General features: G+C 40.8%; 1 protein-coding gene across 4 annotated transcripts in view; it reads right to left on the bottom strand.

Moving 5' to 3' along the window:
* Window positions 1-13,389, bottom strand: part of SIK2 (salt inducible kinase 2) — a 71,059-nt gene that overhangs the window by 37,443 nt on the left and 20,227 nt on the right. For all 4 annotated transcript variants that reach the window (XM_042475367.1, XM_042475365.1, XM_042475366.1 and 1 more), the window contains one exon: window positions 4,608-4,769. In XM_042475367.1, coding sequence (XP_042331301.1) covers window positions 4,608-4,769 — 162 coding nt within the window. The remainder of the gene's footprint in view (window positions 1-4,607; window positions 4,770-13,389) is intronic.

Raw genomic sequence — 13,389 nt, forward strand, 5'->3', positions numbered from 1 at the left:
TAGGAAAAGAACACTGAATTTCTGAAGAAGCTTCCATGCTTTTGCACCACAATTTTTTTAGGTGTTCTAGAAGTACATAACAAACATAAATGACTGTTAATGTCTCACTCTTTGCAATGCTAAAATTTTGGGGACTGAAGGAAAATTTTGTTTGGTGGAGCAGGATTCTGGCAATGCTCTATGATTTTCATTCTTCCTATCCACATCCCCACAGCTACATCCCTGTAGACTCTGCAGGGATCGGTCTGAAAGATGCTGCAAGGTCCCGTTGCATCACAATGTTAGGGAGGCTTTCCACAAGCCTTTCCCTGGGCTTTCCACTCCACCAAATGCATCTGAGGAAGTGGTTATGAAAGCTCATGCTACCAGCTTCTATCTTTCAGTCAGTCCCAAAGGTGCTGCAAGATCCTTTTGCATCACAATATTAGGGAGGCTTCTCACAGGTTTCTCCTTCTGCTCCTACCTAGACTTCACACCCAGAGTAATTGTTTTTTGTTTCTTGAAACCAAGTACTAAACACGCCAGCTTTGCCTTTGCAAAATTTGTTCCTTTACGCTTTTTAAAAAAGGGTTTGAAGTCTTCAAATGGGGGCAGGGAGGAACAAATGATCTAAAAGGAGAGTGATGTGATTTAAGAAAGGGGATCTGTACACTAGTACAAGTCAACTTCCTCGCTTCAAGATAGGGGAGATGTGTGGATCTTTTGTTATTTGGTAATGTGAGCAAAGCAGTCATGGCAGAGAGAGGTGTTGATAAAAGGAAAGGTAGCGAAGAAAAGGGAGAGGGAAGGAGAAATAAACCTGACCCGCTGCAGGAACTGAATACTGATCACTGATCGCTGGGTTCTGACGTCAATGCATGTAACACAGTCGGCCAGCAGCAAAAAAAGGCTGCCTATGCACACTTTCAAAATAACAGCCTCCTGTCCCCACTTTCCTTCAAATGACCCAACTGCAATCGGATCGCAGGGAACCAAGCACTGCTCCTTTGTTCAAACCGCTCCACTGGGCTTAACCCTTCCTGGCCTTTGAAGAGGCTAAGGTGGCCATTCAAGAGCTGGTCACCAACCAATGTTCAAAAAAAAGCATCTCTGGGGGCTGAAATAAGCTTCTGCAATTATCACTTCTGGCCCCACTGCCTCTTCCCTTCTCAAAAAATGTCTCAAGGAAGCAAGAAAACAGCCTCTTCATTTTTCAGAGCATGTAGAAGATGGAGCCTTCTAAAAACGATCTTCATATGCACCACAAAATGCTGCAAAATCCAGCTGTATGAATATTGTACAAGAATACTGTATTATAGAAGAATCCAAAAAAGAAGGCAAGGTTGGTCTGCTCTGTGAGCTCTTTTTGCCAGCGGACAAAGACCTTTTTATTTAAACAAGCTTTCAGTGTCAAACCAGATGCGGTAGAAGAATCTCTTCATGGGTGTGTTATACTTCTATTCCTATTTTCAAAAATGTATTTTAAACTTTTTTCCAGCGATTTAGCGGGACTTTTGGCTTAATGTTCTTTTTAACTTGTGTACTATACATTGTTTTAAATTGTATTTTGTTCTGACTTACACTGCAAGCTGTGTTGGGTCCCATACTAGGAAAAAGGTGAGACATAAATAAATAATGGATGGATGGATGGATGCTGGAATCTGGGAAAAAAGGTGAGAGATGGACTATAACTCATGAGACTAGGATTCAAATTCCCACTCAGCCATGAAAACTCATTGGATGACTTTGGTCGAGTCATACTCTCTCAGCCTCAGAGGAAGGTAAGGGCAAATCCCTTCTGAATAAATCTTGCCAAGAAAACCCCATGATAGGGTCATCTTGGAATTCTCCTTATGGGTGAATTCATGCCAGATCCCAGACACTCATTTACTCATAAACCAACTCTAGTGCATTGTAAGACATTGGTAAGCTGCGTTTTGTTCCTGAATAATTTTGCCATACTGATGAGAAACTGGAGAAAGCAGCTGGAAAAGAAAGTCACCACTGAGATTATTTCAATAGGATGTCGCTAAACATACCCCTGCGGTATATAGGGTAAATGTATTTGTTTTATTTTATTTAATCTATTTCTTAGCCATCTTCTAAGACCAAAGTCCTCTCAAGGACATGGACAGTAACAAGAACAAACTGCTATCTGTATCCTGATAAAATTATCAGTCACCAAAGTATTTTAAATTTCCCTGTCACAATCAATTATTCAGGGAGGTATCTGTACAAATATTAATTGGAAAAGGCGAGGCCTTTTTAGAAGAGAGAGAGGTTAAATATTTCATAATAAGGTCAGTATTAATTTGGATCTACCCAAGTACAGAGAAGCACAAACCATCAGATGAAGCAGATACAGCATCAAACCAGTGCTATAATACCCCTTAAATTTCAAAAGAAAGTCGCCAAAACTATTTTAAAATACATCAGTCTGAGCATAAATACTATGAAATGGTATGACGGATGTTGTCTTTGATAGGCCTAAAAGGAATTAGATTAATTCAAATCAAGAACAACCAGAAACAACTTCCACATTCAGGGGCAACATAGCTGCACACAAGTGCAGCTGGAGGAAGGAGTAAACCATGGCAAGGGCGCTGTTATTGTGGACTGGCAAGAATAATTTGGCTAGCCACTCTTGGCAAAAGAATGCTGGACTAGACGCCTCTTCAGTCTAATCCCACAGGATTCTTACATTCCTACAAAATACAATTTAAAAGACAGAGCAGGCCAATGCATGACTCCTCTATTACAGCAGTTGCACTGCCTACTGATGTGTTCCCAAAGGTGTTTCAAAGGGCCAATTATGGCCTGTTGCTGTTGTGATCCTTCAAGTCATTTCCAACTGACAGCGACCATAAAGGCGAACCTTTCTTGGCAAGATTTTTCAAAAGGGGTTTGCTCTTGCCTTCCTTTTCAGGCTGAGAGAATATGACTTGTCCAAAGGCACCCAGTGGGTTTCCATGGCAGAGCAGGGATCCAAACCCTGGTTTTTAGAGCTGTAGTTCAACACTCAAACCACCACACCATGCTGGTTCTTGATTATATACTATAAAACCCTATTTGGCTTGGTCCAGACTATCTGAAGGACCATATTTTCCCATATAAGGCTGACTGGGCTTTGAGAGTCACATTGACTTATATTAAAATGGCAAATGCTGCAAAGAGAGCCCTAATCGGTTAACAAAGTAATGAATGCTACAGCTGAACTCGGTGGAGATGACTCTTCATCAATTCATATAAGATACATGTTGGTTTTTCCTCTCCGTCTTTCAAATTCTGATTTCCTGCTCCAAGAGATTTTCAAAAGGAAATGTACAAACAGATCTATTTTAGCTAGAACTGCAAACTGTGTATTCTGAGAAACTGAACACTTCCCCTTTCCCAACTTCTGTTTTGCAATGTATAACCAGTCATAGCGGGGAGAGAAAAGGTCAGAGGTGTTCCAAGTGAACAGGTTCTCTTCTTTGCCTCTTAGTGATCTATTTTGCTGCTGAAGTAAACTAGAAAAGCTTTCTTTCTCTGTAAATAAATAAATAACCCCACCTTCCAATATCCTCATAAACAGCCATTGGTGTTTATTGGAGAAACGCTGAGTGTTACTTTCTTCGAAATCTTTTAGCATTTAGTGCTTTGAAATTTTTGTCAACCATTGAATTTCGCCAAACTGTTGCTCAATACAGCACACTCATCCCATTTTTCCTGCCCAACATCTATCACAAAGGATCTATTGGCATGGAAGTCCTAAGCTCACAGTTTGGCAAGCTGGGAGCAATTTGTCAAGGAAGGAGGAACTCCTCCATGAAACTCATCAATATAGGCCAGAGTATGTGTGTTTTTCCTATAACAGCACAAGTATATGGGCTATGGAGTACTTACCTTCCTATCTGAAGTGTGGGTGTTTGATGCCAACACTTTTTATACCAAGCTAGGTTTACTGCAGCTGCTTTTCCATCCCAATCATTGTTTATACCTAACCAAGTAAATGCTAAGAGGTCTTGTACAGTCATCATTCTCAGTCCCTCCTTCTTAGAGCTAAAGACCATCTGGAAGAGTTGCCAGACAGTCTTTTATCCCAAGAACTCCACAGCTCTACAGAATTCTCAGCAGCTTAAAACTGCTCCACTTTCGAGTGTCCCTTGATTTTGAAATTCTGGTCTGGTGATCTGAGGAGCCTTCGCATTATACGGAGGCAAAAAGAAAATTATCCTATTGCAAGGAACATCTGCTGTGTCTAAATTTGTAATTAAAATTAAACCAAGCATGCTAAAATAAACCAGAGCGCTCCCATTTTGAGCTGCTTCTTTAATACTGAAGAATTATTTGATTAATTTGATTGTAACCTGCACATCTGGCAGAGCAAGTCGGTTGCCACTATAAGAATGGATAAAACCCCTCCAAAATCACTGTCATTTTGTAAAGAAGAGAAAGACGTAAGTAGGGGCTACTTTTAGCAAGACTTTCTTGCCGATATCCTACGTCACCCACAACATAAAGGGGTTAAATAGACATGCCTGACATCTTCCTTGTAGCTTTGCCACGAGAATTTGGTAAAGGTCACATGGAGGAGAGCACAGTTTACAACTCAGACATCAGCCCCAAAGGAAAAGAAGCGGGGATACCTGCAATTTTAATATTCATGTTGTTATCAAGCAGGAGGTTTTCAGCTTTGAGGTCACGGTGTACAATCTTCCGGCTGTGACAGTACTCAACCGCGGAGAGGATTTGCCAGAATTTACGCCTGGCCTCAGACTCGCTCAAACGGCCATGATTAGCAAGATAATCTGTGGAAAGAAAGGTGGGTTTTCAAAGGGTGAATCAGAGGGAAAGTCTCCAGAATTCTTTTTCGAACATGCATCAGCAGGTAGGCAGAAAGGACCATAAATAAATAAACACATACATAAACCAATGAACTTATCAGAGACCGAACATTTCACCCTTCCTTCATGGTGCATTTCATACTGAATGCTTAACACAGAAACCAAAGGTCTTCTCCTTGCCTAGAGCCTCTTTCCAGTTTTTGACACATGGCCCCAAAAAGTGAAGGAACAAGGGTCCTCCTTTCCTTGCAAATAATAATAAAATAATAATATCGAAATAAAACCTAAAACAAAATATAAAGATAAGATAGCTGTTCAGTCTACTGTCTCTTCCTTGATTCAGTTTTCTGACACAAAGGATGTCTGTAATATTCCAAGTAGGGCTGGAAGGTCAGGTCAAAACCAAACCTCCAAGTATAGAAGACCTGGACTTGTGCATTTAAAATTTTTCCAAGTAACAAAAACTAAACACACATACATAACGTAGTCACATTCAAATCTAAGGCAACACATTAAGTTATGCGACTAAAATGTCTTCAATATTCAAACAGTCCGTCTTAATGCACCATTCTAAGCTGCAATTACATTTTACCCCTTTCCCTCAAAGTCCTCGGCGGTCTTTGCATTTCTATTCTCCAGGAGGCAATGACTGTCACCTTAATAATTACTAGAAGAAGACTGCTTTAAGATGCTACAGATGATGGCCACAGACTGTAATCCCCACATTGCTAGAGGGGAAAGTTAGCAGCAGAGAAAAACAACAGCCTACATCTTGGAACATGCATAACTGAAGCTTAATACACTGAGAGAAGGAACAAACATTTTCCTCTGGCAGTATTTCAGAAACACATAAAATTGTCAAAAGAACAAATCTAATTTACAGGACCAGTTAAGCTGTTTGTTTATGGTACAGAACGTAATGAGGGGAACTTAGCTGGCACAGGACCACAAGGAATCAAGGCTGAAATCCGCTACAACCCACTCTTTATAGATAAGCTGCACTGGACTTTAACCGCCTCTGTCCCAGAGTAGGCAGCTTGTGAATGAGAACGTGAGATGGAGAGTGACCCTCACGTCACTGTCACTTCTTGAAGGGAACGAATCTATACTGAGCCTGCAGAGGTTATCCTAACCTGGTATTAGCATACATGGAAGTGGAATTTTGAACTTTCAACTCAAAGCCCCAGAGTATTTTGCTGGTGGACATTTAGCTTTCTCAGAAGTGTATATTTAGCAATAAGAATTGCCATTACAGCATGGAATTAACATCCCAGTTGTTTGCTAAAGAAATCTGATGGGGGTTTTCCAGATGATCAAACTGCCAGTATTATTCTTTACAAAGAGTTTCTCTAGCTCTCGCCTCTTTTTCAGTCGATGGACTGGGGACCATCAATCATCTGAGGTCCATTTGAATGCAACTGCAAGACTCAAGAAAGAGTGGAGACTAAGATGAGAGAAAACAAAATACAGAAGAGAATGCAATACCCCATCAATTAACTGTGAGTGTAATGGATTAGAAGATACATGCTTTTGTGTATTTTATATTTGGCAAGTAGACCTCAAGATATGAGATAAAATAAGGCCACCAATGTGCATAACTCTGTGCAGTAAGTAAATGGCACTTCCCAAACAGAGGAGCTGGTGTGGTATAGTGGCCTGAGAACTGAGGAACCTGGATTCAAATCATCACACAGCCATGGGATCCCACTGAATGACTTTAGCCAAGTCCAACTCCCTTAACCTAACAGGAAAGCAATGGCAAACCTCCTCTTAATAAATCCTTCCAAGAAGACCTGATGATAGGGTCACCATAAGTCCAAGCCAACTTGAAGAAACATAACTTCTAAGCCAGTTCAAAAAGCTTTTCAGTTTAAAAGTTAAACAGAGAAGAGACGATGGATGGAGGAGAGGATAATGAAGGTGAGTGTAAACAAGGGAAGAGTGGATTCTATTCAGTTACAAGTATTTTGGCTCAGTTCAGCAATGGATGAGGACTAAGGGACTGTGCCAAAGGCTTCTCGAAAGGGGTGGATTATTATCATTATTTTTGGAACAGTGGTTTGTAGGAAGAGCATGGCAGCATCATAAAGTTGTTCTAAGAGGCAGCTGGAGGCATAAGGAGCAGAGACTTTCAGATATCTCAGTGGCAGGGACAGAGGATTCAAGGGCACAGGCACAGGGATATAATGAAGTATAAGCTAATGGTGAGGAGAGAGAGAGAGAGAGAGACCAGGAATGTCTATGAAGTTCAGAATGTGATGTTTGCAACGGATCCAAGAATGTTAGGAAGCAAGTGCAGAAGTTTAAGAGCAGCCCCATAGCATAAGCGACAAGAGGTGAGTGATTTTGGTAGCTGTGTTGAACACAGAGAAGGACTGAGATGAAGAAAGGGTACACAGATGGTTGCCATTATTAAGATGGGGGATAACTACAGTGCTTTTGCTGCCTAAACTTTTCCCGAGGAAGAAGCAGGGTACAGTATTTATTTATTCTGCAGCACCATGTAAAGAAGAGCAATGCAACTTGGCAACAGAAGGAATATGGGGAGTGGAGGAGAGGCAGGCTTCAAAGAAGGAAGTCAAGTTTCGTGTTTGATCAACAAGGCAGATGGTGGCTGTCAGTGTTAAGAGATGCATATGAGGAGAGAAAAGCTATAAAAGAAAGCCGAGAAGTTTGTTTTGGATTCATAGGAACCTGAGACAGAGCATCCCTGTTATTTTGTTAGTCCTTCTGACTTTGCCTAGTGACATTGCACAAATATTCTCTGCAGCTGGAACAACTGGATGAAACTAAATGGATGCCATTCTGTCTGAGTGTGAATCCTACTGAATTCATTTCCCAATGGGGAGCCATGTTACAGCAAAAACTCGAGCCTTGTGGCACCCTGAACACTCACAAATTTATCCACTGGGTGACCTTGTGCCAGTCATATGCTTTCAGACTCGGGAAATAATGGCAAACCTCTTGCGAACAAATCTTGCCAAGTAAACCCCATAACAGGTTCACCTTAGAGTCACTCCCTAAGTTAGAAACTACTTGAAGGCACACAACAACAACAACAACAACAACCTTCCATGGACTTCAGTCCATGCCATCAGATGCTTGAAGTGTTATTCTGATTGACAGGTTAAGGTCAGTTTGTGTGTGTATACGCATGCAAATGCTTTAAGAGACTGGGACAACAGAGAGAAAACATGCCCAGAGGGAAATCAAGTACTGTAGACCATAGTCCTTGAAAACTTACGCCATAATAAATTTGTTAGTTTTTAAGAAGTCACAAGGCTTTGTTGCCTCAATTAAATTCAGCAGGAGTTGTTCACTAGAAAATGTGTATATAATTTTAATTATGTGTGACCTCCCCATGGAAACTCCCAATGAAAATGCTATGACTGGAGACTGCATCAGATAAAGGTATCCCCTGACCCTATTAAATTGATGCTTCCCCCACCCCAGAGCTATTGTTAGGTACATGCAATAAGGACACAAACCACCCTTTCTGAGAAAAGGGAAGAGGAAGGAGGAATGGGAAACCTAGAAAGGATGCACTGGAAGCCATCTCCTCATAATTTCATTGATCCTACAAGAATCCACAACACATAGATCACAAAAAGCTAGGGCTTGCTCTTACAGGAATTATACCACCACCACCACCACCACCATCATCAATATTCTGCTTAATCTCAAGGAATCTAAGTGGATTACAGCAGTAAAACAAGATACAATTAAAAGGAAAAAAAGCATTAAGAGTTCCAATATCGCCATCCCTTCCCCTATCATAAAAACATAAAAACTGCTAAAAAGAGATTAAACCAAAAAAGGTTAAAAACAATGGTGAATTATTTATGACTTGCATACAAAGTCTTTTTAGTCATCGACAATAGATGGTTAACTGAACCTCAAACTCTGCCCCTGATGCTCACACAGTACACCAAGAAAGGCTTGTTGCTCCTTCTTAGCTTGCTTATATTGCTAGTTTTATTTTGCTGACAGAGTCAGAGCTTCCACAAAGGAGGCAGGCTGGGTGTCCTCCGCTAATTCTAACATCTATGCAACAGCCTCCTGGTGCGATGATGCAGGATGAGATGAGAAACATAATGATGGCTTCAGATTGTCATTAATGAAATTCTGCATGAACACACAGTGAAATGTACTTCGAATTCAATTTTTCAAAACATGTGCTAATTAATTTAAATTGCTTCTGAAAGCTCTCGGGGGGAAAAAACCCATTTGGAATTGAGGGTGTTTTTGTTTAAAAAAAAATACATATTTTGCTTACTGGACCAATGCAGAAAAATAAACCGATAACAATACATAAAACCTTGGACTGACACTGGCAAGCTACTCATATTGAGATAGGAATGATAATTTCCAAAGCAGAAAGCTCAGCTGAATTCACATGAATAAGTCAAAGTATTTGCTTTTTAATGTAAACAAAAGGAGATGATGTAACGACGGATGCAAGGCCCGCTTCTGTTTGTAATAATCTCATCGTAAGATCTGATTAATGGTTTTACTTACGGATTTCAGTCAAACTGGTTATGCAATTGCAGTGGGCCAAATGGGGTTGGCCTAGAAAATTTAATTTCTCAATAGTGAAAGGTTTGGGAAGCCCTGGGCTAAGCAAGCCAATTCTGCATGGATTAGTTCATTGACAGTCTGTCAGAAAGGCATCTGTCCCTGCACCCCACATCTTTTCCCCTCCAAAAGTGTGACGTCCCTTCTGACTCTCCTGGTAAATTATGAAGATTGCTCAATGTGTCAGACATGCACTTTGCATCACGGGATGCAAAAGAAACTGCTTGGGAAACTAATTTCCCCACGAAGCAGATGTCCAAGTGCTACACCCGTTAATTCTCCATTAAAGTATATCAGTTTCGGGAGCATCCATCCCACGAATTCCTCTGAGCAAAGACAAGGCTTTGAAAGGCAATGCCCAGTCAAGACCCAACCTGCCTCTCTCCTTAGTGGAAGGATCTTCTATAGTGCAAGGGTGCAAAAAGTGTGGTACTCCAGATGTTTCTCACCAGTAATGCTCATCTTCTTTCACCAGGCTTGGCTAGGGCTGATGGAAGCTAAGCCCAACTATGCCTAGAGAGCCACACAGCTCAAACCCGGCTGTGTGAGGAACATGGTTGTTGTTGTGTGCCTTCAAATCATTTTTGACTTATGCTAAGGGGTTTCTTGGCAAGATTTGTTGGGGCGGGGGTTGCCTTTGCTTTCCTCTGAAGTTGGAAGTGACTTGCCCAAGGACACTGAGAGGAGATTCAAAACCTGGTCTCCAGAGCTGTAGTCCGGTGCTCAAACCACTACACCACACTAAGTGCAGAGAGCAGCCCTGGGTCATTTCTTCACTGTACGAACAGTTTCCTGCTAGTTGCTGCTTCTTGGCCCTGAAGATGATTGAAGTGTCTGGAATGTGATATGGATCTTGGGTTGTGTACTGAAACACATTTGCAGTTTTAGCTACTGCTTCAGCAGAGAAGGCAAATCCAAGCAGCATTCAGCATGCTTTGGATGCATCCAGGCTGGACTACTGAAACATGCTTTGTATAATGAGGTTGTGTATGGAAGCTTAAATTGGTTTAAATTGGAAAGAATGACATCTGCAGCCCACTCTATGGACTGTAACATTCCAGTTTTGTACCACCTGCAACAGTTACCTGTGCATTTCCAGGTACAATTCAAGGTGCTGGTCTTGTCATTACCTATAAAGCTGCAGGTGGTTTGAGGTCAGGATACCTGAAAGGGCTGTCTCTTCTAGCTGCCTTCATTGGGGAAGCCTTGCTACTCATCTGGTTGTTATTGATGATCTCACTGACAAATAGGTAGAACTTCATCGACTCTGCAAATGGCATGAAGGTGTCTTCCTGACTCCTTCATTACTGGCATTTAAATGAGCTGTTAAGATCTTTTCATTTCATTAGTTTGCTTCCTTAATTGCTTTATGTCTTTATTCTATCCTGTGAAGGTCTGCTTTCATTCTCGCTTAATCTTATATTACTGTAGCCTGTTTTATGTTGTGAGCTGCTTTGAAGGTCTTTGGACTGAGAGATAATAAAAATATTATCCTTCTATAAATAAATAAAATATTATCCTTAAATAAATAAATACCAAATAGCGACCTCAGATGGCACAATAAAAACCAAGGGTTTTGTGTCTCACAGCTCTGATCTACATCATGTACTATACCTTAGCCATTCTGCTTTGGACTATGTTTCTTGTCAATTATAATTACAGGTTGAGTTTCCCTTGTCCAGAATTCTGAAATTCGACATATTCCAAAAACCAAATCTTTTTTCAGGAGGCCCGAGACAGTGACACCTTTCCCTGCTGATGGTTTGATTTACAAAAACTTGGTTTCATGAACAAAATGATTAAAAATGTTGTCCAAAATTACCTTCGGCTATGTGTTTAAGGTGCATAGGAAACATAAGTGAATTTCATGTTTAGATTTGGGCCCCGTCTCCAAGATATCTCATTATGTACATACATGCAAATACAGCTATTCCAAAATCTAAAAAAAAATCCAAAACCCAGAACATCTCTGAACATCCCAAGCCTTTCAGATAAGGGAGACTCAGTTTGTATAACTAGTATTAGTATCAAAAACCATTTAAAGTTTATATTTATTTAGCATCTGACACAATGACACAACATATGACTAAAGAGCATAGTCTCTGTTTTTTTTTGTCTTAAGCCTTGTCCCACTTGGCACCCTGCAGATTTTGAACTACAATACCCATCATCCCTGGCCATGGATCATTCTGCTTGGGGTTGATAAAAGATGTAGTCAATACACCTAGAAGATCCCAGCCTGGAGAAGACTGCCTTCATCTCTCAATTCTGGGAGATGGCTGAAACTACAGGTTGACAGAAGAGAAAAGAGGTGGCAAGCCAACTGAGATGGAGCTGGCCATCTGATTTATGAAAGTGAACTTCCAAATGCAGTTGGTGTTTTTCAGGACTTCCAACTGGCATAGAGATGTTGGGATCTTAATATGAATTGCAAATGCAACTAAACTGGATTCTAGACAGAAGGCAACTAGTTGGTTCCCATGACAGGCAGCTACTGTTCACAACAGGCATTTTGACACACCAGCTGGACCTTGCTCTAAGGAGATTTGGAAGGGCTGACTCCAAGATAATAATTTAAGCTGCAGCTTTTCTCTAGGAATGATGGCTTGCTTATTAGGGATACTGCAAGACCAAGTCAAAGAACTAGGTTTACCAATACATATAGCCAGGGATAACTCCAGTGGGGAGACCCAACAAACTCTTGCTTAACAGCAGAGCTCAACAATTCACCTCCCCTTTATGTAAAAGGAAGCCATTTCAGCACAAACTATGTGCTTAGAAAAAATATATATATTTGGTAGATTTTTAAAAATGTCTTTCCAAGGTGGCTAACCACAGTCAAACATAGCAAGATTACCTAGAAAAACATCAGCACATACAACAATAAATCATATAAGTCAATTGAATTAGGTCACGTTAGAAGGCAAATAAAAATATTGAAACTGTGGGAGCAGAGAGAATAGCCGCAGAAAAACATAACTCCAAAAGCGGTGGGACAAAAGGTCTTTAGAGTCTGTCTCAAATCCAACGAGAAAGATGTCAAATTTATTTTATTTATTTCAACAGAAAGGATATTCCAGAGTTATGGGGTCATCACAGAAGAGCCCATTATCCCCCAACTTGTGTCCAGAGCCTCAGATGTCAATCTTGAGGTTGTAGTGAGTACCGAAGAGGGCAGATAGACATAGGTAGCTTTGCAATTCCATTTCCAACTTAACACATGCACCTTAAACAGAAACAAACAGGGAGCCAATATAGTGAGTCCAAAATAGTTATAATGTGATAGAGGATGCTTAGCTCAAACAAACTGTTGCATCCTATACTAATTAGATCTTCTGAAAAGCCTTGAAAGGCACAGTCCTACACAGAGTGCATTACTATGCCTTTTCTTTTGCTTGTCAGTTACCCAGCATACTGCCACTATGAAACGTTTGTCCTCCAAGATTTCAGTCTTAGTAATTTCGCTGTTGTTCATTTCACACTTGGACATGTTTGACCTTCTCTTTAAGGAGTTTTATTCAGGGCAATTCGGTAGAAATCTGGAAACCTCCTCAGACTTGAACAAAACAATAGCTGGAATCAACAGGCCTTTCACTTGGAAGTGCAGTGGCTTCCTGTCCCGTTCTCAGCAGCATGGTCCTTATTTGGAGAGGTAAAACATGTGCAAGAATTTGGAACAGGCTGATATTTCCAAACACATGACCTAACTGAAGTCAGCAATTCAGACTTTTTTCCGACAGGTATTTCTAAGTCTTTTTTTTCATACCAGTGTATACAAGGCAGTATGGAAGGCCTGAGAAAATGTTTGCTCCAGGGTGACCTCAGTGTCCAAGAGTATTTTGGTTATGATGCTTTTTGAAGAATGCTACCAGCAGGCTATCTTTTACACACCAGAAACTTTGGACCACAACCATTTATTGTTGTTGTGTGCCTTCAAGTCATTTCCGAGGCATGGGGACCCTATGGGGACCCTATCACAGGGCTTTCTTGGCACAATTTGTTCAGAGAG

Source organism: Sceloporus undulatus, chromosome 6 (assembly GCF_019175285.1).
Source record: "Sceloporus undulatus isolate JIND9_A2432 ecotype Alabama chromosome 6, SceUnd_v1.1, whole genome shotgun sequence".
In the NCBI taxonomy this organism is placed as follows: Eukaryota; Metazoa; Chordata; class Lepidosauria; order Squamata; family Phrynosomatidae; genus Sceloporus; species Sceloporus undulatus.